The 25,401-nt window shown below is 31.7% G+C and overlaps 1 protein-coding gene across 7 annotated transcripts in view; it reads right to left on the bottom strand.

Annotated features, from left to right (window-relative positions):
- LOC149182514 (agamous-like MADS-box protein AGL11) overlaps nt 1-24,754 on the bottom strand; it is a 57,438-nt gene extending 32,684 nt beyond the window's left edge. The window contains exon 1 of one of the 7 annotated variants that reach the window (XM_089418562.1): nt 24,572-24,754. In XM_089418562.1, the coding sequence (XP_089274688.1) occupies nt 24,572-24,720 (149 nt within the window). In that variant the 5' untranslated portion in view covers nt 24,721-24,754. Of the gene's footprint in view, nt 1-7,305; nt 7,642-24,571 lie in introns of those variants that run through there. The other 6 variants (XM_089418564.1, XM_089418563.1, XM_089418559.1 and 3 more) reach the window with 6 other exon arrangements.
- Nucleotides 24,755-25,401: the final 647 nt, after the last annotated feature.

Here is a 25,401-nt window from a genome sequence, read left to right as displayed (position 1 = left end):
GCTCTTCTACCTTGGGCAAACCAGAAACTAATGCATGTGAGGTTAGAAACTTCAAATGTGAAAATTTAAATGCCCATACCTGAGATGCCATAACCAACTTGAATCTTCATGAGCCATATTTGCAAGATTGTTGTTATGTTCATCAAACCTCAAGGGAAACATCCTATTTATTGTCATAGGCACAACAATGACCACCCTATTTCCCTTATTCTTATCATAGATAGTACATGTCTTATTTTCAAAGACTACTTTATAATTTTTCTCACATAGCTGCCCAACGCTCAACAAATTATGCTTCAATTGTGTACTATAATAAATGTCATGAATACTCTTTATACCTTCTTTTGTTTGGATCTCCATAGCTCCTTTGGGAGCAACCTCCAATGATTTGTCATCACCAAGCTGGATCTTGGATTTGAAACTTCTATCCTTTGCTGAAAACAACTTCCCTATCATATGGTTAGGGCATCCAGAATCTAGGTACCAAACATCTTTACTAGTATTTTCACTTTTGGCATAAGATAAAAATAAGTGATCTCGAGGATACTCGCCACTTTCTTGAGCATAATTAGCATTTTTACCTTCTTTCAATCTGAATTCTCTTTCAAAGTGGCCATACCTGTTACAATAATAAAATTGAACATTTCTCTTATCAAATCTACCTCTACATTTTCCTTTGAAACTACCTCTTCCTCTACCTCTTGAATAATTTTGGCTTTGCCATTTACCTTGACCTTGATTGATTTTGGCACTGCCGTTGCTTGCATCTTCATTCTTTGTAATTTGTAATTTAGAGGAATAAGCTTTTTCTACACCTTAAAAAGTGTCCTTCAATCTTTCTTCATGAGACATCAAATATCCAACCAATTGATCAAATTGTAGTTTTGTCAAATCCTTACTTTCTTCCATGATTATGGCAACATGATTCCATCTATGTGTTAAAGATCTCAATACTTTTTTAATTAAAACTTCATTACTTACAGTTTCTCCAAGTGTAGCCATTTTATTGACCACATCTTTGACTCTCACACAATAGTCACTCACACTTTCAGCTTCTTGCATCTTCAAATTCTCGAACTCTCACTTCAATGTCTGAAGCTTGACCACCTTAACTTGATCACTACCTTTGTAAGCTTCTTGTAGAGTCTCCCAGGGATCTTTGGTAGTTTTTGCTCCTGATATTCTTGGAAATAAGCTCTTATCAAAAGCTATCTGAATGTGAAACAAAGGTTGAGCATTCTTCTTCCTTTCTTCCTTTCTTGTTGTTCTTTCATTGGCTGTAAGGGCATTCCAATCAGTTGGATCCTCATATCCTGATTCAGCAATCTCCCACGAATCTTTTCCAATAAAAAAGGTTAGCATCTTAATGAACAAATAATCATAATCATTCCCATCAAATTCTGGAACTAGCATCTCGTTAGAATTTGGCATGACTAAATTTGGCAAAATTCCAACAATAATAATTTAACCCAAAACAATTTTACCTACTCCGATACCACTTGTAGAATATGAAATGACTTATTTAAGCCAGCTGATAAGCCAACATAACTATGAAGAAAAATACATATATAAAAAAAATAAAACAAATAAAACATAGTTAATGTGTGAGCTAAAAACTGCTATAAATCTCATATATTAATTGAACCATTAACTACATTCTTATATAGTAAAATTATTACTAAAATGATTATCAATCGACTCTAAAACAAATCTACTGGCACTACAGCTAATTTCCAGCACTGACCACCCTAACAATTTGCTGCCTTATTTTTGTACAAAACACAAAATTTGCTGACTAATTTGTCAGCAATTTACATAACTAATTAAGCATTATTCCCAACACCGAGACGGGACTGAGATAAATAGATAAGGGAAAAGACGCTTTAGAAAATGCCAGTAGGCCTCCCATTAACGAGAAGAAGAATCTATGGGCGTGATATGCAAGCTACAATCCAACTTATGAAAAATCATAAAATCCAAACAGCCTCATAACATGAAAAGGGAATTGATTGTTTACTCCTCCCATTAACGAGAAGAAGAATCTATGGGCGTGATATGCAAGCTACAATCCAACTTATGAAAAATCATGAAATCCAAACTACCTCATGATAACATGAAGAAGGAATTGATTGTTTACTCCATCAAAGGCATTGCCTATGCACAACTTTATAATAATTCCCTTTCCTTGTTTAGATCTCTTGAACTAAACTAATATTATCTACAATTTTTGTGTTCTAAGATGATATTAGAGAGAAAGGGCTTGAGGCAACGTACAATGATTTTAGAAATAATTTTATTTTATAGATGAAGAAATCTAGAAAAAGAGAAAGGGTTGAACTCTTTTGGAATGAGAGCAATGAAGGACTTAATCCTCCTAACATCTCTTGATAGATAAAAACATAATCCATATATAATAGATATACTTTATTATATGTCAACAAAAATGATAAAATTCTGCTAAGAAATTGCTTGAGTAAAGGGCTCATCCAATTCCTTTGAGCAAATTACTTGCCAAACGTATTCCCCTATAAATGGAAAATGCAACAACTAATTATATTATTTTGAAGGAATGGAGAGATATAAGCCAACTATCCTCGCTTTTTGACTATCTAATTTGAAGGTTCTTATAAAAATTGGTGAAATGCCTCTATATTTTAATCACCATAGTTCTTCATCCTATACAGTCTTTTGGAGCAAAGTGAACCCCTAAGTTTCTTCTAATAAGATGTCATCTACAATATGTTCGTTCTCCAATCTTTTGTGACGAATTTGTAGATGTTGTTGTTGGAGACATACTCCCACAATTCTACCCTTTTTATATTCCTTGACCCAAGCCTTTAATGTTGTTCCTTACAACTTTGGTATTTTGTTCTTAAATGAAGACAAGGAATCCGAAGACCCATATTCTCCATCCCTAGGAGACTACATCACATGCTCCCTATGATCTCATCCCTTGAGGGATAAAATGCAGGGGGAAGGGACCATAATCTTAATGAGGATTGAGAAAGAGTTTGATCACACTATAATTTGAAACCCTCCCATAGCAATATATCCAAAGAGAAGGAAAGTCTATATTCAAGTAGTTTCTAGTCATAAAAAATATGTCTATCCTAGCAACAATGTAACTAGGTCCAATTCTCTAACTATTACAGATGTATTGTCCATGCTTTGAATGATCATCAATTACTTCACGAGAAGTCAAAAGATCTTTAAAGTTCACATAGAGGAATCCTGAACAAGTCTCCACACTTTTCTCCCTTAGGGATGAATGGTGACATTGGAATCCCCATTGATAATGCATTTACTTCTAAACTGTGAGGTGTCATTATTGATTAAAGAATTCCAACATTAAGAGTTTTCCTATGAGATATAGGACCTTAAACATTTATAATATTAATAACACATAACTTATTATTGGGAATATGTGTCGACTGCTATGAAATTAATTTGAAGACTACACCTAACCATAGAGCACACAATCCTCTCAATGCCCCAAAAGAATCATATCATCAAAGCATGACTTGTTCTCCATATTGTATTACTCTTTTGGAGGGATTCATTTATGCCAGCCTTTTCTCTTGGAGGAGAATAATTAGGGTCTTCTCTTTCATCAATAAACTTCAAACTTCTAATAAGTTTTCAATGCTCCCTAACCCTCTCCATTTCCAAAGGACTATTTCATAATTTATTGGTAAATTTTTGGGTTCCTCCTTCAACTAGATTGGGACCACTTCCCTGTCTTGTCATCCTTGGCTAACCCTTAAAAGATATTCGCAGGGTGGATTTTGTTCAAAGCTCCATGTTTATTTTTATCTTGGTACTACAAATTTCCCTATTCACTTTTCTACCAACTTTCATTGGAATTATCCTTACCTTAGCCTCTTTCATACCTTTCATCTATAAAATTAACAAAGTAAGGGGCTTGGGAGTTTCTAAGGATTCAAGGGGAAAGAAAATTCCCCTACTTCTTCAAATAGAGTTTCATCTAGAAGAGGAATTCAATTGAGGACAATTATGGGAGTTGGTACTTCTTCACTATGGGCTTGATCTCCCTAGTTATTTTTTATTTTATTTTCTCCTCCTTCTTCTAGGTTTTCTAGAACAAATGAACTACTTGCTTTGGGTCATTCCTCATGGCATTTAAAGGAAGAAGATGCCTAACATTTCGATAGGGCCCTTTTTTAGAGTAGAACCATTTTTTCAAACTATAACTTGCGAGAGCCTTTCCACCAATTGTTTTCCTATTAGTCCCTCTACATCGCTTTCACTATTGCCATTATTCTCCCTCTTATTCTTGTTTTCTGGGGGCCTATGTGTGAGGAAAATATCTTGTAAAATGTCCTCATTCATGGCACATTTTACATTTGAATAGAAGATCATCTTAATCAACCTTTTGCAGGAAGGACCAACTATCAAGGTTTAAGTGCACCAGTTCAAAAAGTCATTTTTCCAAATTAAATTATACACAAATAAGTGCATAGGCTTTCATTCATCCATGTGGTTTGGCCCAATCAATGTACTTTTCTGGGGTGCTTCTAATACTTTCGAAGGTCTTATCATTATAGTAGTGGAGAGGGAAATAGGGAAGCTTCACCCACAACAAAACCATTAAAGGAATTTCATTCTCTGGGTTAAAAACTAGGGTTTCGACAGTTTAGATAAAGGGCCTTGAGTGCCCATGAAATATGTAAAATTATGATAAATAAAATGTCTATCTTATTTCTCTCCACACAAAAAAGGCAAAGAACCACTTACCACAAAATGAGGAAGAAATGATCCCTTTAGTCTTAGGACACTAGTTATTTTCAACCTAGGTAGTGAGGGCAAAAGTAAAAAAAATCACTGAGTACTCACACTAGCCCATAGCCCCCAATGGATTGGCAAATTAACCTACATAATGTCAACTATTTTCTTCACAAATTTGCTACACAAGGCCAGGAACGAGGATAACTATTCTCCACCAAAGCTTTGAAGGCCAAAACATGTAGAGAAGTAGTGAATGAGGATAATTATTCTCCACCAAAGCTTTGAAGGCCAAAACATCTAGAGAAGTAGTGAACCAGAGAACTAGGATAACTATTCTCCACAAAAGATTTGAAGGCCAAAACATCTAGAAAAGTATTGTAGAGATTCCGCACCCAACATTGAAACCTAGCCTACACAACCAGTGGAATAAAGTGCAATGAGACATAGTCACATAAACCTTTTAATTAAAATTTTTGATTTAAACATATTAAGTCGGAAAAAGAAATACATATTCTTTATATTTATACAAAATGTTATAAATGATTTATCTTTATTTTAGATATTTATTTGTCTATTATTTTTTCCAACTTTATACTATTTTAAAAAGAAAAACTATTTCCAATAAAATTTAAAATAAGCCTTTTCTATTATATATAATATTTGATGAAAATTGCATAAAATCTATTTTTTATTAAACATAATTTTAAATAAATAAAATATTTTTAATATATATTAAAAACAACAATAAATTTAATTTTGTACTTCTTTTAATGTAGAAAAAATAGAGAATGATACCTAGCTTAGGCTTATAAGGGTGATAATACAACCATTAATAGAAAAAACTAGATAATCAATATGAAAAACTAATAGAAAATTAACAAAAAAGAATATAATACATCTGAGAAATATTATAAATTAATAATTAAAAAACTATAATTAATTTAATTTATATTAATTATAATAATTTTAGATATAATCTTTTTAATAAGTAAAAACTGGTAATAACAAATAAGTAGTCTTTCATAAAAATGATTAAGACGATTAATATGCGTAAATAATAATTCTTAAAAATTTAATTTAAAATGACAATATATAACAACTCCTTTATCAACTTTACCATTTTGTTATGTTTTCTTATATCATGTCCGCGGCTGAATTTATTATATGGAATACGCATTTTCTTGAGCCTAAACTGTATACCCTCCTATTCAACAAATCATTCCATAACCCTAGTGCGACATGTTCAACAAATCATAACTGACCATATTTAAGGTCAGAGCTGTTTGAACATGGACCATAAATCTAAGGCAGACGTATGTTCTTCAACCACGCTTATCGCGATTTATAGGAGTGTTTCTGCAGACCATAACCTAAACCATGAAGGGAAAAACGGAAGACTTAGTTGGGTAAACATCTTGAGCAACTCATCTACTTCACTCTATTCACTGCAGATAAATAGGATTACTCATTGTTCTAGTTGTTTAGAAAATATTAATTATCACATATGATCACCCTCGCTCCAATGTCTTCCCCCGTCCATTGCCGTGAAAAAATATGTGGACTAACTGTTTTCACAACAGTACTTCTCGGAGCATGTTCATGTCTCTAATACCTCTAATCTTTAATAGATTCGATGATCAGAGTATTTTATTCCGTATCCTGCACGAAATAAAACAACTAAAACACTACCAATATCAGAAAGGGAAACGGCCGATTAAACCCTAACTTTTATCCCACTCATTTTTACAAATTCTAACTTTGAAATAGCCGAGAAATTATCAGCTGCAACCTCCAGGTATAGCAATTTGAGAGACCGGAAACTGGACATTTCCAATACGTAATACCAATAGTTATTGGTGGCAATACGCAGTAACTGTTCTATTGTAACAATCTCAAATAGGATTTTCGTCTGTAAGAGAGCCGACCTGAGAAGAAAACGACGGTTATCCCTGTATCACGGTAAAGCAGAGGAAGATGCATAGCCTTTGGGGAGAATAATAAGACAGAGAAGCAAACATTTGGCGTTTCCAAAACCGGAGACTCACAAGAGCCCAACGATTTGTACCAAAAAAACGAATAATCAGCGAACTTTCAAGCATCTGCAACAGAGATGCCAGACTCTGACTGGCGAGGTTATTCTCAAACCCTCTCAACTACCCGTCATACACTGGACAATTTTTCCAGCATATATTAACCTAACTTATAGATTTATTTATCTGTTTATTCTAAAAATTCGATTTTTTCCTTTATCATACAGCTGAAAAGGCCCCTAATTCTGTCAGTACATCACATTGAATTTAGGCCCTTTACGGATGCTAAAGTGCTCACAAATTACACATAATTTTTTAACATTTTTGCTCCATTTGGACCCAGCTGGCAATACCTATTCCATTATGAAATTTAATACGCAGACCTCTGTAGATGCCATTTTTAATAAGCTTATTGACCAAGGAATTCTATTGATAAATTGGGAACATCAATTTCAACCAAGACTATTACTGATCAGCAAATGCATTGAAGAAAGAATGCAGTCGAAATGAATCGAAGAAAGCAACTTACTCGTCATGGCTTGCAAACTCGTAAATCTTGCCGGTTTCGGAGAAGATTATAAGGGCAACTTCAGCATCACAGAGAACAGAAAGCTCAAACGCTTTTTTAAGCAAACTGCCCTTGCGTTTGTAGAAACTTGCGTGGCGACTGGTAGGGTTTTGAATGAGCTTCACCTCCACCTTCTTCTTTCCCATTTTGGGTGCCTTCCAATTTCAGCATTCGTCAGAGCCCCAGGGCTACATTTATATTCTAGTCTTAGACTTAAAGCTCTGGATGCTTCGTTCATCCGATCTTCCGAAAACCCAGGGCTACATACTCTTTGTCCGGATCGCTGTCGTTCATCTCCCACCGTGTAAAGCCAACTCGCCCAAGTACACATTTTCCTTACAAAACAGTGAAGCAGATAATCCTAAACACTAACACTATTACTTATTTATTTGCTTAACTTATAACAGTGAAGCAGATAATCCTAAACACTAACACTATTACTTATTTATTTGCTCAACAAACATGTGTTTTAAATGAGTGAGGTTGTATAAGTTTACATTAGATTATTGATTTCCTAAAATTTAACAGTAAGTATATATAGAGTGCTGGCTCAATTAATGTTTATTGACAAATTATTTATTTAAAAAACTGTATATCATCATCGTTGAATAACTAACTACTAAAATATAAATATAATAATAAACATACGTTAAATAACTAACCCACCAAAATCCAATAATAAATATATACGACACCCCTTATTTTCAGCGACCCTTTTTTCTAAACGTGTATGATTGACCCGTTCGAAAGGAACATTTATGACATCTTGCCTTCGATTTATGTGCGCCCTCTTTTACCGAAAGTGCATGATGGACCAGTTCGAATGGAACATTTTATGACATCTTGCCTTCTACAACCACGGCGACACCCCTTCCCGTTTCGAAATTATCATGGTGTCAATTCATAATGATTGATTTTACTCTCTTGGTAATATGGTGTAATTTTTATAATTTAATTCATGTATATAATAATTTATATTTATTTTAACTTTAACTTATTATATATTTATAAATTTATATATAAATATAAATTTGGAAAAAAAAACATAATTTTAATAATATAATATTTCCTGATATTTCGTAAATTTATATCAGCATAAAACAAGTAATTAGTGTCCTAAATTTACTTTATTCATTATCGGGATTGTAAAACATCTCTCCTCAATAACGTAAATATATAAATACGAAGAAATGGGTTGACCTTAATTCTAAAATTGTGGAGTAATATAAATATACAAATACGAAGAAATGGGTTGACCTTAATTCTAAAATTGTGGAGTAATATAAATATACAAATACGAATGAATGTTAATCCGTTGCCCTTCAAAAGAGTTGTTATTGGGATGCCTCTATGTAGAATGAATGATGGTGAGAAATTATATAATTTTTTGCAATATAGATATGTACTTTTCCTGAATAAGAAAATGAAGTTTGTTGTGTAAATTTTAAATTTTCTATGATGAATATATGAACTCTTATACGAATTTGAACCTCTGGATCTTCATGCAACAATGACCTCTTTCCAACACGAGTAAAATATCTCTTGATCCTCGATGAACCTCCAATGAACCTCAGATGAAACTCTCTTCTAATATTTAGAATAACATAACAGAACAAACTCATACAGAACAATTTGAAAAACTTCTCTCTTTTATTGATTTCGAATGATGGATTACAACACTAGAAGACTTTGAGAAACTTCAATCAGAGATAGACTGCTTGGGCATTTAGCAGATGCTACACCTTAAAATAAGATGCAATCCAGAGGCTATCTGGCCCTCTGGAAACTCTACCTTTGAATTCTCCGAAACAATACAGATTCAAACCTAATGAGTTTAGCCACTTTAGGTTCTTACCAGGGTTGTTAGGCACTGATACGCAGACTTTTCAAACTCGACTCTAAAAGAGACTTTCTCCGTGATGCAAGCAAATCGAACACCGATGTTCGCAGATTCAGAGCAACAAGACTATCTCCGGCTCAAATATAGAAGACTCTGACCCTTAGACTCTCCACTCTAAATGCCCAAATGAGCCTTACTTCTGTCTTTATATAGAAAGAGAAGGGGGCAAACATTGGACAATTGGACATACATACTTTTTTGTACAAAGATTCTGAGATATGGTTCAAATCACACTAGAAGTTGGAGAAGTGCTCCGAGTCTCGGAAAGTGGTGTATACTAAGAGGAAAAGCTTTTACATAGTGGATATTTTATAGAGAATCCCACCGAAAACTGTCACTATCAAAGTCGAGTGACAAGACAACATTTATACATTGTGGAAGCTTTTGTTTGGGAGCCCAGAGAAACCATTTATTATGTTCCTAATGGATTTGTACTAGGAAATCTGCCATTTGCATGATGATAGATGTCGTTGGTATCCCAAGATTTAGTATATATTCTTCTCACAATGATTGTTTTACCAAGAATGATTTGGTGTTTTATCTTTGTGAGAACAAGCCATTGACGATGTCCTCTCATGAAGAAATCAAGTATACAGTCATGAGAAAAGTTTTTCATATTTGTTATGATTTTGCATGGTTGATGAAAATAGTCTGCACACTCTTGAGAATTTCGCTGGAAGTCTCTTTCAAAATACTTAGGATCCATGGTAGTTTTGTTAACTTTGAACCAACTCCGCCAAATTTTTAGCCAATCTGGTTTCATCAAGAGCTGAGTAATGAAAACTTGACCAAACTTTAATAAAGTATAATGAATTTCTGATCATTGGTCTATGTATAGAAGATCACACCAAAGATTTTTATAGCTATTGAAATCATAAATTGTATCTGGAAAGACCAAACTAGGATCTTTTTGAGCCCAGATGAGTAGTGCAAGATGCTCTAGATATCTGGTTCTATTAATCGTGTAATATTTATGGAACATTTTAGTTCGGTCATTCCCTTCATTCCATATTACACTAATATCCTAAAAGCTTTCAATGAGTGCTTCTTCTGCAAAATGTGAAGCCATTATTGATCTAACTTTTTTATAATAAATATTCTTTATCATTAATATGAAAATTTAATAATATGAGTTAAATTTTTATTTTATTAATAACATATCTATATTTTAAATTAAATTTTAGATAATGTAGATTTCTTTAAAATTAGAAAAATGATAATAAAAATATTATTTTAATTTTAATTATAAAAAAATTAAATGAAAACATCATTTTTACTATTTAATTATAAAAAAAATTAATTCAAATCCATATAAAATTCAACTTAAGATTCCCTTTTAATGCTTAACTTCCCTAACTAGTTAATTTATATGTTTTCCAATGGAATATATATATATATATATATATATATATATTGAATTATATGATCTATTATTAATTAATAAATAATTATCACATAAATATTTTTTAGTATTATATAATATTATTCGATAAATCATATTAATATATTAAAGTTGGTATTTTTGACACATTATTGTTATCAAATGTAAGGTTATGTAATTTGTGTGATTGTACTTATATTAAGTTAATATTTAGTTTAATTTGTTGTTATATATGAAAGATATCTTTGTATATTGAATACAATAATATAAGATTTATCTAAAATCTAACTAAGCCCCTTATTTCTTTATATAAACACCGTTTATTAAGATTTGATTTATTCCATTGTTAATAAACAGAGAACATATTATATATGTATTCAATACGATAATATTAGATTTATCGAAGATCTAATTAAGTTTGAGAGTTCATAGCATATGAATGGAAAGTTTCTCTCATATTTAATTGTATGGGAGCCTAATCAATTATATTTTTTTAATATTTTTTTTCGATAGACATTGTCACCAGAGCGACAAATAACAAATAATGATTACTTTGACCGATTATCAATGCAACCATCCTCTTAAGGATTTATTTGTAGACACATATGTTTCCTCTTTTTTATACATTGATAGTGGTGGTCATTGTGGCTATATATCATTGCAAGATTAATAGACACAAATATAGTGATAGATGTAATGGCAAAGTTGCATCTATTCTTGATGGTAGGAGGGTCATTTCATTTTCCTTGTTGCTTTCACTAGCACATTAAAATTGGTGTTGTGAACAATTTATTAAGTAGGTAAAAGATTGCAAAAGTTTCATGAAAGAAAGGTAGTTGATCGAATTTATAATGAGGTTGTTACCTTTCAATATTTTGTTTCTTTGTTGTAGAGATAGAATGAAGAGCTGAATAACTAGTTGAAGGCAAGGCTATTTTATTTAGGACTATTATGACAAAGAAAACTAGGAAGGTTGATGTCCTAGGGAGAACCATGGAAACATTATTCCATAACCTTAAATATGTATTTGAGAATAAGGACAACCTTGTTGATGATTTGAAAGATGAAGTTAAGGATCTCTCTATTCAAAAAATGTTTCCTTGAAGGAGGAAATTCATAGGTTGGAGGAGAGCAATGCCCATCTGACTAATGAGGTTTTCCACTTATAAGCCTATGTTGATGAGTTTTGTGATGACACTGCCTCTCTTCAAGAAGATAATAATAGATTGTTTGATAGATATCATGCCTTGAAAAATATTATTATTTCTTTGTTTTTGTTGTTGACTAAGTAGAATGACACCATTAAGCGCTTCTAAGACTACAAACTGAGCCTTGAGCTAGATTCAGTTAATTGCAGAATGTTGAGAAGAAGACTATTGTTGGTGTGTTACTGAGCTCACCTATTACTTCTTCCACCTTTGAGGATCTTGATTGTTACCTCATTGTTTCTTAGGAGGTCGATGTTGATGTCTGTGGTTCATCACATTCTTTAGTGGCAACTAATGATACTATTTCTCCTAGCTTTGAAAAATACACTATTGTTATTCGGTCTCGACTGCTAAACAAAATGGGGATATATTAGAGGAGAGATGAGTGGATAGGGGTTCCTTATTACTATTACACTAATGGTATATACATATAGGTTAGGTATTAGATACGATGTTTCCGCCATTTCCTCACTACCTATTTCCAATCTTGTTGACTATAGAAGGCATTTTTTGTTTTAGGTGGAGTCTAGACTTAGTTGCTTGAAGGGAAGCCCCTAAGCGACCATGTTTCTAGATTAATGAGATAGTTTATAATGTCGTTGTAAATGACATTGTTGTTGAAGTATAGGGTTGTAATCCTATTGTTGCACAAGATTTAAGCATGTCTATGCATATGATTTAAGCATGTCAACTATAAAACTATACCATGTCATCACGCTCATAAGCATTGGAGAAATTTACCTATAAATTAGAATTCTTGGAATATTTGTAGCTAAGCATTCAACTTGTTACATAAACAATGTGAAAGGCATAAGCATGGATTAGTCTTGAATATCAAATTGATTATGCTTTCCTTGCTGAATGATCATTGAATAATCTTAATCGATGCTTATTGAATTCATTTCAGTATGAATCATTGTGTGTATGATCATACGATATTCCTCTTATTTGTTTTTTATTTTCTTGGAAGCGGTCAACAAATGGTCAATAACAATTCATCAATTGGAGTTTTTGACTAGGTTATTTTATCATGTGGGCTTTTACTAGTGTTTTCTTACTTCTACTTTAGATTTGTTTAATAGGGGGGAGATGTTTAATGATGATAGAGATTTTCGTTATTGATAGAGAATGCCTAGCATTTCTGCCTTTCTATGTAGTTGAATGACTAAATGGATCATATCACCTTGTTTCCTAACCTATTAGATAACTTCCATTGTGTTTTCGATAGTGGTTTTATAATTTTTTGACGAATTGGATGATTTCTTTGATAGTATTTCATTACTTGTGTTTTATTAACATTGGTGTTGATAGTGTCATACTTCTTCAAGAGTGTTTTTTTTACCATCCTTCATCCTCTCAGATAAGTTATATCAATCTTTGATGGCATTGGAAATTCAAAGATACCTATTTGTCCTTGTAAACTTTTCCATACTTCCTAGTTGGATCTTTCAATTTCTGTAGATCTCGATCTTTGTTTGGTGGTTGATGGTAGTTTCTTCTATTTGAAGGCTTGGTTTTTGTTCGTTAACAACATATATTTTTCTAAAGCATTAATGTTGTGGTTACCAATCATTTCTCATTCCTCACCTATTTTAGTTTATAATTCATGTGATCTCATTGGGGTTACTCGGTTCTCCACTTCAAAATTTTGGTCATTTTCTTGATTGGATATTTTAGCACCCATAAGGCTAGTGTTCTTGCAAGTTAGTGGATCATTCTGAAATCTATAATTTGAACTTGATTGGTTTTTGAAATTAACATATTTCTCTCTTTAAAATAAAAGTATTTTCTTATAATTTTTCCTCTTTTTCTCTACTTATTAAAATATGATTACCTAGACCCAAATTTACCATGTATACTCCCTATATTTTGTTTAAAAGGAGTATTAATATTGATATTTTCTAGCCGAACCATTATTCACCATAAGCTCACAAAATTGCCTATTGCCATATCTATTTTTTCTTAGCACTAGGAATTCAATTATTAGAATATCTTTGTTTAATTAGTATAACAATATAATATTTATTTATGATTCATATATCTTCGAATTTTTATTTATGAATCGCATCAATAAGGAAAGTATCTATCATAGACTTATTTGTATATAATCAATATTTATAGAATTATATATAACGAACATAACTTAATATGTGTTTAAAGTAAATATTTATTGCATTAAAAAATTATATATATATATATATATATATATATATATATATATATATATATATATATATATATATATATATATATATATATATATATATATAGTAAATGAATTAATCATTTAGGAAAAGACAAGGATGTAACATGATGGGTTTCCATAGGAGTTTCTATAGGGGTTTTGGTTTGCATAGGGTTTCTACAATTGTACTTCATGCTATGTGAGCACCAATGTATGGATTAATCAACATCCACATCTGTTCTAGGTGTGAGAGGATCACACAATGTCCCACCTTGTTAGTTGTCTCCTCCATTTATGTGCGGTAATGGACTTTATTCGTTGCAAACATGATTCATAATATGTTGGATATTGGAGAGTATCATCTCCCCTTAAGTGTGATATTCTAAATGGATGAGGAATTTATATAGCCAGTCTCACCATTCATATACGAATGGGATTTGTACCCATCCAAGTTACTAGATGTCCCTCCTTAGTTAAAGTAAGGGAAATATACCTCATGATGCTAAGCTCAAACTCATGTGATTTTCTCCTATTTAGTAGATGGCAATAAGGAGGGTCATAAATCCTCTCACTATGCTTATTTTTGTTGTTCCAATGCTCCTATAGATGATTTATGTGAGAAGGTGGTTAATGATCCAATAAAAGCCCATCTAGTTAAGCCTTTCCTATCACCTTCTTATAATCCTAGTCGCATTAGGAGGCAAGACAAGCAAGAAAAAACGGTGGTAGTTGAGGATATTCATATAGTAAATATCCTAAAGCTATTAAAAAAACTAGTAGTGGGAATGTTTTGTGGAAAATCCATAGTAGTACCATTGACTCATTCTTAGATTGAGAAGAATTGGATAACAATCATGGGATATAGGTCAATTTCTTTTTCAATCTAATGGATGGATGTTATTTTAGTTTGTTTGATAGGAGGAGAAATTTTGAATTCCTATTTAAAATTGGTCTTAGGACCCCTCATCCTTCCTCCTTAATAATTGGGAGCTTACTTGTGATTCATGGAGATAACCCCTTAACTTCTCGCAAGTTTGGTTTATTCTCCTATTCCTCCCCTTTTATTTCAATATCTAGTGGTTTACGGAAGGAATTGGAAATAATTTTAGGAAATTCATTCATGTAGAAAAGTTTTGGAAAGCCAAAATTGACTAGAGGTGGTTGTGGATAGTGGTTTAGTTGGATACATCTATGGGGCTCATCAACTAGACCAAAATTTCCTATGAAAAATCCTCTTGGGTACAAAGGATAAATTATTAAAGGTTTCTTTTCAAGTGATGTGTTTGTCACATACTTAGGCACACCCAGGGAATTTCAAAATTTTCAAAACGTCCTCACTAGTCATAAGTCTTGTCATTTAAAGCTAAATATGGATAGAGTAAGGGGGTGGTATTCTTAGGAGATGTTAATTCCATGTCAAATTATAGGTCCACCTCCTATGAGTGGTCCACAATGCACAAAAGGTAGAAGAACTTAGCCTAAGCATGCATCTTTAGACTCATCTCTTTTGATTACAATGACATCCTCTCTAATTATGTTATCAATTGGTGATGTGGAGGATGTTTGTAGTAGATCCGACATAAAAAATATATTAAAATAGAAAATATACGTAGAAATAACAATATCGATCCCATAATATGAAATGAAAATGCTTCTTTATTGATAAAACCCTTGAGGTAGGGTAACATTATACAATTACTCCTTAAGGATGGAGATCACTCCAGAACCCATCACTTGCCAATAGAAAACCAATACTTGACATCTCTCAATGGGGAGTCTCTAGCCTCTATATAGGCTTCATACATATAATACCATGGGTCATTACCATGGGTCTATCAATACCATATATCTAATGCAATGGCCTTAAAACATTATTCTGAACTACTTCTAGTCCCTTACATGATGCAGGTTAACCACTTTATTTATTAAATATGGCCCATCACATTATTACATTATACCCTTGGGTACTTCCCTCTATACCCCATAATATCCCCCCTGGGTATACTACATCCACACCCCATAAACATGTTTCATCCCCGAAACATAAGAAAAACACAAATAATAAGATCTACTCAAAAGAGTAGTCCACTGGTACCATGCACGTGCATCTAGCCATACCAAAGATAGGTGATTACTCGATCTAGTTGGTGCCTCACTTGCTTGAGATGGAAGTTGATCCTAATGGTTCCTCTGTGTTGATGTGATATGGGTAGATCGTTGCACCTCTCTCTCTGTCGTGTAGTGGTTGTTGTCCTTGATGCTAATTCGTTGCCATCTTGTTGCTTATTTTTTTGCTCGGTGATGTGGGTGGTGATATGCTGACATTTTAATGAATGGTGTATCTTTCTTTAATTCACCACCTAATGGAGCTTGATTAGTATCTGGTACATGTTGTGGCTCCTGGGGTTGTTGCTTATCTTCCTGTATTACTTCAACCACAAACTCGTCATCTGATGTGTAAGTACCTGTAACATTTTCTACTTCATCCTCCTTGGACTCTACCTATTTATTGATGGAAATATCCTTTAATGTAATTTTCTTCTTTTTATACCAGAGATTAATGAATTTCTTCAGCATATTAATATTGATAGTACCAATAAATTCCATCCAAGGGTATCCCAAAACAACACCACATTACCCATATCCGAAGCATAAAAATCAGAGTGCAATACATATTTGTCCATAGAAATCTTCAAATCTTTATAAACTGGAATATCCTCATTATCAACCTATGTGTTTTCAATGAGTTTTGTCGGAACTTGCAATTTTTGTCAAATTAACATTGATAAAATTATTCTTGCAACTAGGATTTATAGACACAATGATCTTCTCCTTCTGAATACATCCCATCAACCTGTAATAAGGAGATAGCAGCAGAAAATAACCCCTTATGTTCCTGACTATCTTGTTTTCTAGCATGAGACCATTTGTCTAAAAGGAATTTTTAAATTCTTCATTAGGAAGGCTTACCATCTTCTTGTTGTCAAGTGAGTCCCACCATATGGCCACCTCATCTTTAAAATAAAGTTGTGCTATATCTTTCCAAATTGTTGGCCATGTTGACATAAGATTTTTTAGAAATTCTTCAATAGTAGGACCATTGTCACGTCTTGTAAAAATCATTTCAATAGAAGCCATGAAGTAGAATGGCCACAACTCGGTCAATATGGCTCATAATCCTTATTATAGCTTGTTTTTGAAAATCGAACGACCTTTTTATATCTTTTTTTATGATAAAAATCTCGATCTAGACACTTTATACTTTAAGATTCACACTGCAATTGTTTCTCCGTCACAAAAAATTCTGAAAAAAATAGTTGACTTTAAATCAACGATATCTCCCTCATTCGGACTCTGATTCGAATGATTTGTTTCTTGAAATTGGGTGATTTTTCATGATGATCTCAAATCTGTAATTATTTTCCAAAAATTCCCCACAAAATTGTAAAAATTTACCAGAGATCCACCATCAACGAATTTCCCTTAGAAATTTTTTTGCAACACCACTGATTTTAAATCAGCGATATCTCCCTCATCTGGACTTTGATTCAACCAATTTTTTTTTTTTTAATTTGTGTTATTTTATGCAAAGAATCCAGATCTGCTAGTTTTTTTTTGCAAATTTAGCACCAAAATTTTCAGATTTGATCTGCAAACGTGTCACCCCAAATAAATCCTGCAAAAATAAAAATAAAAATATCCCCCCTTTGCCCAAGAAAATGATTTGATATCACTTGTAGTAGATCTAACCTTAAAATATATTAAACTAGAAAATATACCGAAAAATAACAATATCGATCCAATAATATGAAATGAAAATGTTTTTTTATTGATAAAACCCTTGAGGTGGGATAACACCATATAATTACTCCTTAAGGAAGGAGATCACTCCACAAGCCATCGCTTGCCAATACAAAACCAATACTTGACATCTCTCAATGGAGAGTCTCTAGCCTCTATATAGGCTTCATACATACAATACCATGGGTCATTACCATGGGTCTCTCAATACCATATATCTAATACAACAGGTTATAACATTATTCGTAACTGCTTGTGGTCCCTTACAGGATGTGGGTTAACCAATTTATTTATTAACTATGGCCCACCACATTATTACATTATTCCCTTGGGTACCTCCCTCTGTACCCCATAATATCCCCCCTAGGTATACTACAATATTATGGCTCCATTATTGTTTATTCCATGTGATATCCCCTAGGTCCCAGGGTCAAATTTATCTCCCCCCTTCTCATCAACCTTTTCTCTCAACATCTTGAATCACTTAAAAGTTATTGATCCTAATAGTCACCATGAATCCTTTTCCTTTAATGTCTCTTGCCCGAAAGTGTTGGTTTGTTTTTCTCAAAATGTGTCCTTACATTCTTAATTAAATAAGGAAGAATGATTTCTAAATTCATGTTATGTTCAAGAAAAAATGGTTTATATTGTTGTGCCTTAGAGGGGGTTCTCAAACTAGACAATATCCATTGTTCCCAAGTGGGTAGTAAGTACCACCTATCCTTGGAAACTTTGAAGGTGGAGCATGAGATTCATAGTGTAAGCAACTAACAATAACTTGGGCAGTTAGAGTAGGCAATGCACATGTTCGTAAGTTCCTAAATGATTTGTATTTCACTAAATTTCAAAGGGTTGGGGAGCTTGAGAAGTCTCCCATATCTAAAGGATTGGTCTATTCAATTTTGTTTGATGTAATTTTACTTCAAAGACTATGTGTCCTGGTAGAAAATTCAATGAAAATATCTAGCTTTTACTCAAAGATCAAAACTTTGTGGATTTAGATTCAGAAGGCATGTTACAAGAATTGGTGATTTCCTGCAATCTCCCTCTTACAAACATTTTTTCTCTCTTCACCCACACAAGATCTTGGTGGCTTGGGTAGATCAAGAATTGGGAAAAACTATTCATTTTATTAAAATTTATTGTTTGAATCAAGAGTGAAGACATTTTTGGGATACTTTTCTTCATTTTGATGTCCTCTTAGCTACAAATGTGGTGTTTGGGAGAGATCTCAATGTTAAAATTTCTCTTAAATTTATGTTGGGATCTCATCCCCATAAATATCATCTTGATGTCTTTTTTTAATACGTGTTCATATCGCTTCATCTTGTGGAAATTTCCCCATGAAATTTCCACCACACCTAAATGAATGGTTGCAACGGTGAAGCATGTGTGGAAAATGATTAGATTGATTCCTTATCTCAAAAGGAATTTCTCATGGGCCTTGAATTTCCAAATCTTGGGTAGAAGTAGCAGATATTTTAGATCATCCTGTAATTATTTTGAAATTGGTTTCTCTAGAAATTTGACATCTGTCACTTTTAAAATTTTCTGAAACAGAAAACGTGGAAGAGGTCTATCATAATTTTGTTTCTTCAAAATAGGTCACCTTTAATCATTCTTCTAATGTTTTCAAAATAAAACAGTTTGCAGGAAATTTAAAGTGGATGAAAGCAATCTCTTCTCTATGTTCTTATTAATCTAAAATCAAGTCATATATGCTCTTGCTAGAAATGAAGCAAAAGCTAAAGAATACCCTTGTGGGAAATTGTTTAGTTACCCCATTGAATTTTTATGAGGTTTCACTAAATTCCCTTTTGGATTAAAGAATGGGTCTCCTAGAAAAAGAAAAGTTCGTGGAATTTATAAACTAAGTTCATTTGGATCAAAAAAGGAGATAACGACAACAAATTCTTTTCCAAAACTACATGGGAGGTACGAAAGCTTAATATTATTTGGTAGGGATCTTAGGTTTCCTTTTTTGTTGATAAAGCAGAGGTTAGTAAGGATTATTTCGGTGAATTATCTTCAAAGCCCCCTAGGTATCCTATCTAGGAAATATTTCGAGTTGTAAATATCTTTCCCAGATTTTTTGTAAAGAAATGAATGTGGAACTATCAAAAGATGTCTCAAAAGAAGAGATTCACTCTACTATATTTTCGATGTAGGAAGATAAATTTCTAGGGAAGATGGCATTACAATGGAATTTTGTTAAGGATTTTATGAACTCATTAGGGATGATCATTTTAGAGTACCTATTAAATCCAAACAATTCAACAAGATCCTTAGAGAATTCAACTTGACACATTTGGCTCTCACTCCTGAGAAGCTAGATACTTCTTCCTTTGAATATTTTTTTGTTTCTCCTATTGTAATATTATCTACAAGATAATTTCCAATATCATTTCCAACAGACTCAAGCCAATGTTCAATGATTTCATATTTGAGGATAAAAATGATTTTCTTTTAAAGAGAAAAATCCATGATGTTAACTCTATGGCTAATGAAGCCATGCATAAAATAAGGCTTCAAAAGTCACCCTCCATTATATTAAAACTAGACCTCTTGAAGGCAAATCACAAGGTTATGTGGGCCTTCCTTTGTTTGGTTTTAACATAAATGGGTATATGAATCCCAATAGTCAATTGTATCACAGATTGTATTTGAACTACATTTTTTTCTATATTGATCAATGGATCCCCATCTGGATTTTCCTAATCCTTTGAAGTACTCACACTAGGTTAACCAATCTACCCATTCATGTTTCTTTTGTTGGGAGAAGAGACTAGCAAAGTGATGACATAGGCCAAAAATAAAGGGAACCTTAAGGGGTTCAGAGTGTATCCCTTGAGGCCTTAATGCATATGTTGTTTTTAGATAATGCAAGCCTTAATGCATATGTTGTTTTGGCATATGTTGTTTTTCAACAATGTACTTTTGACCCCTTCAATAACAATTCACTTATTTAAAAATATTTCTCACTGCATATTGTTTTATTGTTAATTTTTTTTATCAATATATATTTAAATATAGTATTATTAGAAATGATCTCTACATATTTTAAAGACCAAAATCAATAATTTTAAGGTTCCTTGATTTATATTGTTTTGTTATTAAATTTTTATATTATTTTTTTCTAGTTGTTAGTATATATTTAAATACAGGTATCAATTATATTGGGAAGTACAAAGAATATCTCTCTAAATTTTTTAAGGCTAAAATTAATAATTTCACTAAAGTATATAAAATTGCATCTAAAAGTGTTTGATGGACATTCAAGAAAACAAATACCCTAAAATAGAAGTTCTGTGAGTGATGAAAACTCTCCCAATACTAATAATGTTTTCATCGAGATATTTTATTGATGGGTTTCAATGAATTTTTTCTTATTAATATTTATTTTCTAAATACGAAATGTGCATGGAATGATTTTTATGTCTGGTTCATACTAGGTTGTAGTATTATTTTGGATGTCTATGTACACTCCATGTTGAGTAGTGAAGAAATTACAAATCTCTCCTATGTTATTAATTAATTTATATCTTTCTATATAAAATTATGTTATTTAATGAATATTGATGTATTTTATTTCATTTTTCTTGTTGTTAACAAATATTTTATTTTTTTAAGTAACTATTATTTTATTTCTTTTAATATAACTTCACATGACAACATCTCTCCCATATTGAAATGGAAGCTCTTCTCCACTAAAGTATTTGAAAAATATAAAAACAGAAATTATGTTTTTTATTCAAATTATCAATAATATGTATCATCAATAAATTATATTAAACTATCAACTATTAACCACAAAAAAAAAAATCGTCTCCAAAAATTATATAATTTCTAAAAAAATGTTTTTTTATAAATAGAAAGGATTTATATAATAATATGAAATAAACTCATAATTATTTAATTCATAAAGCAATATGAAATTATATTTTTCAATTTTATGTTAAATCAAACATTTATATATTTGTTCCTTTCCCACGTCGATTTTAGTTCACAATTCTTAATAGGCAATATAGACATGGTTATTTTTTGAATTTTCTAATGGGAAGTTTGATTGTAAGCAGGTGTGTCTCTACTTATAATAGAACTACAATGGGTCAAATGGGTCATTGTTAGTTTATTTACTTATTAAGGTACTACAATGAGTTATTATAGATTATCTTTTTTTGTTAGTGACTTTGATCAAAGAAATTTAACAAAAAATCAAACATTTATTTAATCAATGTTGTTCAAATTTTCAAAATTATTGTCTATTTGGACTATCAATTCTAATTATCATAAATAAATTATCCTAAATTATCAAACAACTGAATTATTATAATTACTTTTACAAGATTAATTCTCACGAAAAAATTCCAAATTTTTTAAAAATATAACCTATAAATTTAATTTATAATTGAGTATGGTTAAATTAAAATGTTACAATTAAAGTTCAAGATTAATATTTCTAACTAAACAAATTTTTCTTTTTAAAATTAATTTTATTTACATTTTATTTTAAGATATAACAACGTTTAACATATAAATATTTATTCATTTAAAGTTTAATATTATTTTGTATTCATTATAAATTATCATAATTTTTTTAATTATAATTAAATGTGGTAGATAGTTAATAAAATTAATACCATTGAGAAATTAAAATAACTATTATCATTATTTTCATTCTAATATTGATATAAAATAATTAACTTATATAAATTAATCTAGTAATATTATCTGTATATCTATATATATATATAACTAATATAATTATTGATAACATATTTCTTATTATTATAATGTAAAATCCATTAGTACTTTAAGTTTACATTCAAATCCAACGCCTACATTCTTCTCCAATATTATTATTTACACTTTTTGTCCTTGTTCTCCAACGCCTACATTCTTCTCCAATATTATTATTTACACTTTTTGTCCTTGTTCTTCAAGGACAATCAAGGACAATCAGGTCTTATTTAAAAAATATCTAATATTTAATTTAAATTTATAAATTAAAATATAGATATATTAAAATAAATATATGAATTTCAAAAAGATTTCGATCCGGTCTTATTTAAAAAATATTAATAGTTAATTTAAATTTATAAATTAAAATATAAATATATTAAAATAAATGTATGAATTTTAGAAAGATTTCGATCAGGTCTTATTTAAAAAATATTAGTAGTTCATTTAAATTTATAAATTAAAATATAAATATATTAAAATAAATATATGAATTTCAAAAAGATTTATCGAAAGTAAAATAATCAGTATAATATCAATGATAAAAGATGAAATTGTCAATTTGCTTGAAAAGAAAATTGGTGATATTTTGTGAGGGATAATAAAAAACTTCCAAAACATAATAACAAATCCAACCTCTATATTCTTCTCTAATATTATTATTTACACTTTTTGTCCTTGTTTTTCATAAAAAAATCAGGTCTTATTTAAAAAATAATAATAGTTAATTTAAATTTATAAATTAAAATATAAATATATTAAAATTAATATACTAATTTCAAAAAGATTTATCTAAAATAAAATAATATTATTATAATATCAATGATAGAAGGATGAAATTGTCAATTTGTTTGAAAAGAAATTTGCTGATATTTTGTAAGGGATAATAAGAAGCTTCCAAAGCATAATAACAAGTATGCAGAGGAATAAGAAGTTAGTCTCACAAATTTTTAAAGGAAAAATAACTAACTAAAGATAGCAGAAGAAAAAATGACAACCATGTTAAGGGAATGGAAGATACAAATATTCTCAGTTACCGTGAACAAAATATATTAACAATGCTCCCATTCTTATGACAATTATATTAAAGGAATCTATAATAACAATGATGCAATTCATATGACAACTATTTTAAAGGAAGGACAGATAGAAATATTATAAAGTAATGCCAAGAACTTCTAATAACATGATTACAACTTTTGTGCGGAATGCACAGGTGAACTTTTCTAATCAAATGTTAAAAAACCTGGAGAGGAAGGGTTCAAATACCTAATTTTGTCATTCCACACAACCTATGGCGCCCTAATGGATGGTTTCTCTGAATTTCTGGTAATAATTCAATATCCGGTGTTTTCAAACATTCAAAGGAACAAATTTTATCGCCCTTGCTTTCCAATGTGATGGCTTAACGTTTAATTAGCTATTCGATGATGTCAAAGGAAATGGTGGTTTAGGATTGAGGTGTCTTCTTTATGCTCTCAAATGAAATGGAAGATAAAATGGAGATAATAATCATTTCTGCACGATGTTTTGCTATTTGTAACTAGTTCTATCACAGAGGTTAAATACATAGAACGAGTAGTGTCCTATGGAAGTCAATTCGCAGATATTCCCATTTTATCTGTGAATCCCATTTTGTTATTCACAACTCATTCTATCTAAAACGCTGAAGAGGAAGAGCGCACAAATCACCCAATTTATTTATTTTCAACTTCAGACGCTTCAATTTAGAAGTCACACAAATCACAAGTCACTCTTTTACAAAAATTGCTAAAAGTATCTGAACGCTAGCTACCCTGAACTTTATCAGCAAACCGTAACGAATTTACCCATTTCTCATACCTTTTGTGACATGGCCCGATATGCTCAACTGTGGTGATAAAACGGATCTCTGGACCTAACATTTTTAATATGCTTTGCGGGGTGGAATTGTCTGATAACAACTATTTCATCAAAAGCAAATACTGACATACTCAATGAGTGAAAGTGATCGAAAGGGATGAACGACTTACTCGTTGTGGCTTGCAAATTCGTGAAACGCGCCGGTTTCAGAAAAGACGATAACCGCGACTTCAGCATCACAGAGAACAAAAAGCTCAAATGCATTCCTCAGCGATTGGTTCTTGCGTTTGCGGCTTCTAGGGTTTTGAATGCGTTTCATCAAAAACCTTCTTTCCTTTCTTTCTCAGTTTGAATCTTTTTATTGTAACTCCACGGTGGATTTGTTCATTGAATGTAACCCGCTCCGTTGAAATCTCGAGTTAGAACCTGGCCGTCCGTACGAACAATCAAAATCTAATCGCTGTCCTCCATCGCCGAAAGCGACGTTGCCTGGAAAAGCTAAGTATCAAATATTTTCCGGTCGGAGAGAATCTAAGGACCCTTGAGGTATGTCCGCTTTTCTATGTGGAAAAAGTGAACCTAAGCGTTCATGGTATCAAGACGTTCCATAGTAATGCTAACCGGCTGGAAAAGATTAACCTCAAACCACGCGTTCATGGTATCAAGACGTTTAATAGTAATGTTAAGCGGCTGGAAATGATCAACCTCAAACCACGCGTTCATGGTATCAAGACGTTTAATAGCAACGTTAAGCGGCTGGAAAGGATGAACCTCAAACCACGTTCATTTTTAGTTTTTCGAGTACTTTCCTATGTCACGAAAGTTTCCTATACGATTACAACAATGGATGGAGCTATCTTTTATGGTAGACTTCAATGCCATCATTTATGGTGGACTTCAATATGATGTCCATGGTGTGAAGGTAAGTTCTAGCAGCTATCGAGGCAGTTAACGGATTTATGGTGGTGTAAATTTATTCTTAAAGATTTCTGGAATCCAA

This window comes from Pinus tabuliformis, chromosome 3_2 (genome assembly GCF_031772625.1).
Source record: "Pinus tabuliformis cultivar Carrire ecotype Pingquan chromosome 3_2, CPIR1, whole genome shotgun sequence".
NCBI classification, from domain to species: Eukaryota; Viridiplantae; Streptophyta; class Pinopsida; order Pinales; family Pinaceae; genus Pinus; species Pinus tabuliformis.
The sequence above is the reverse complement of the archived record's forward strand: the minus strand, read 5'-3'. Positions and strand labels throughout refer to the sequence as shown.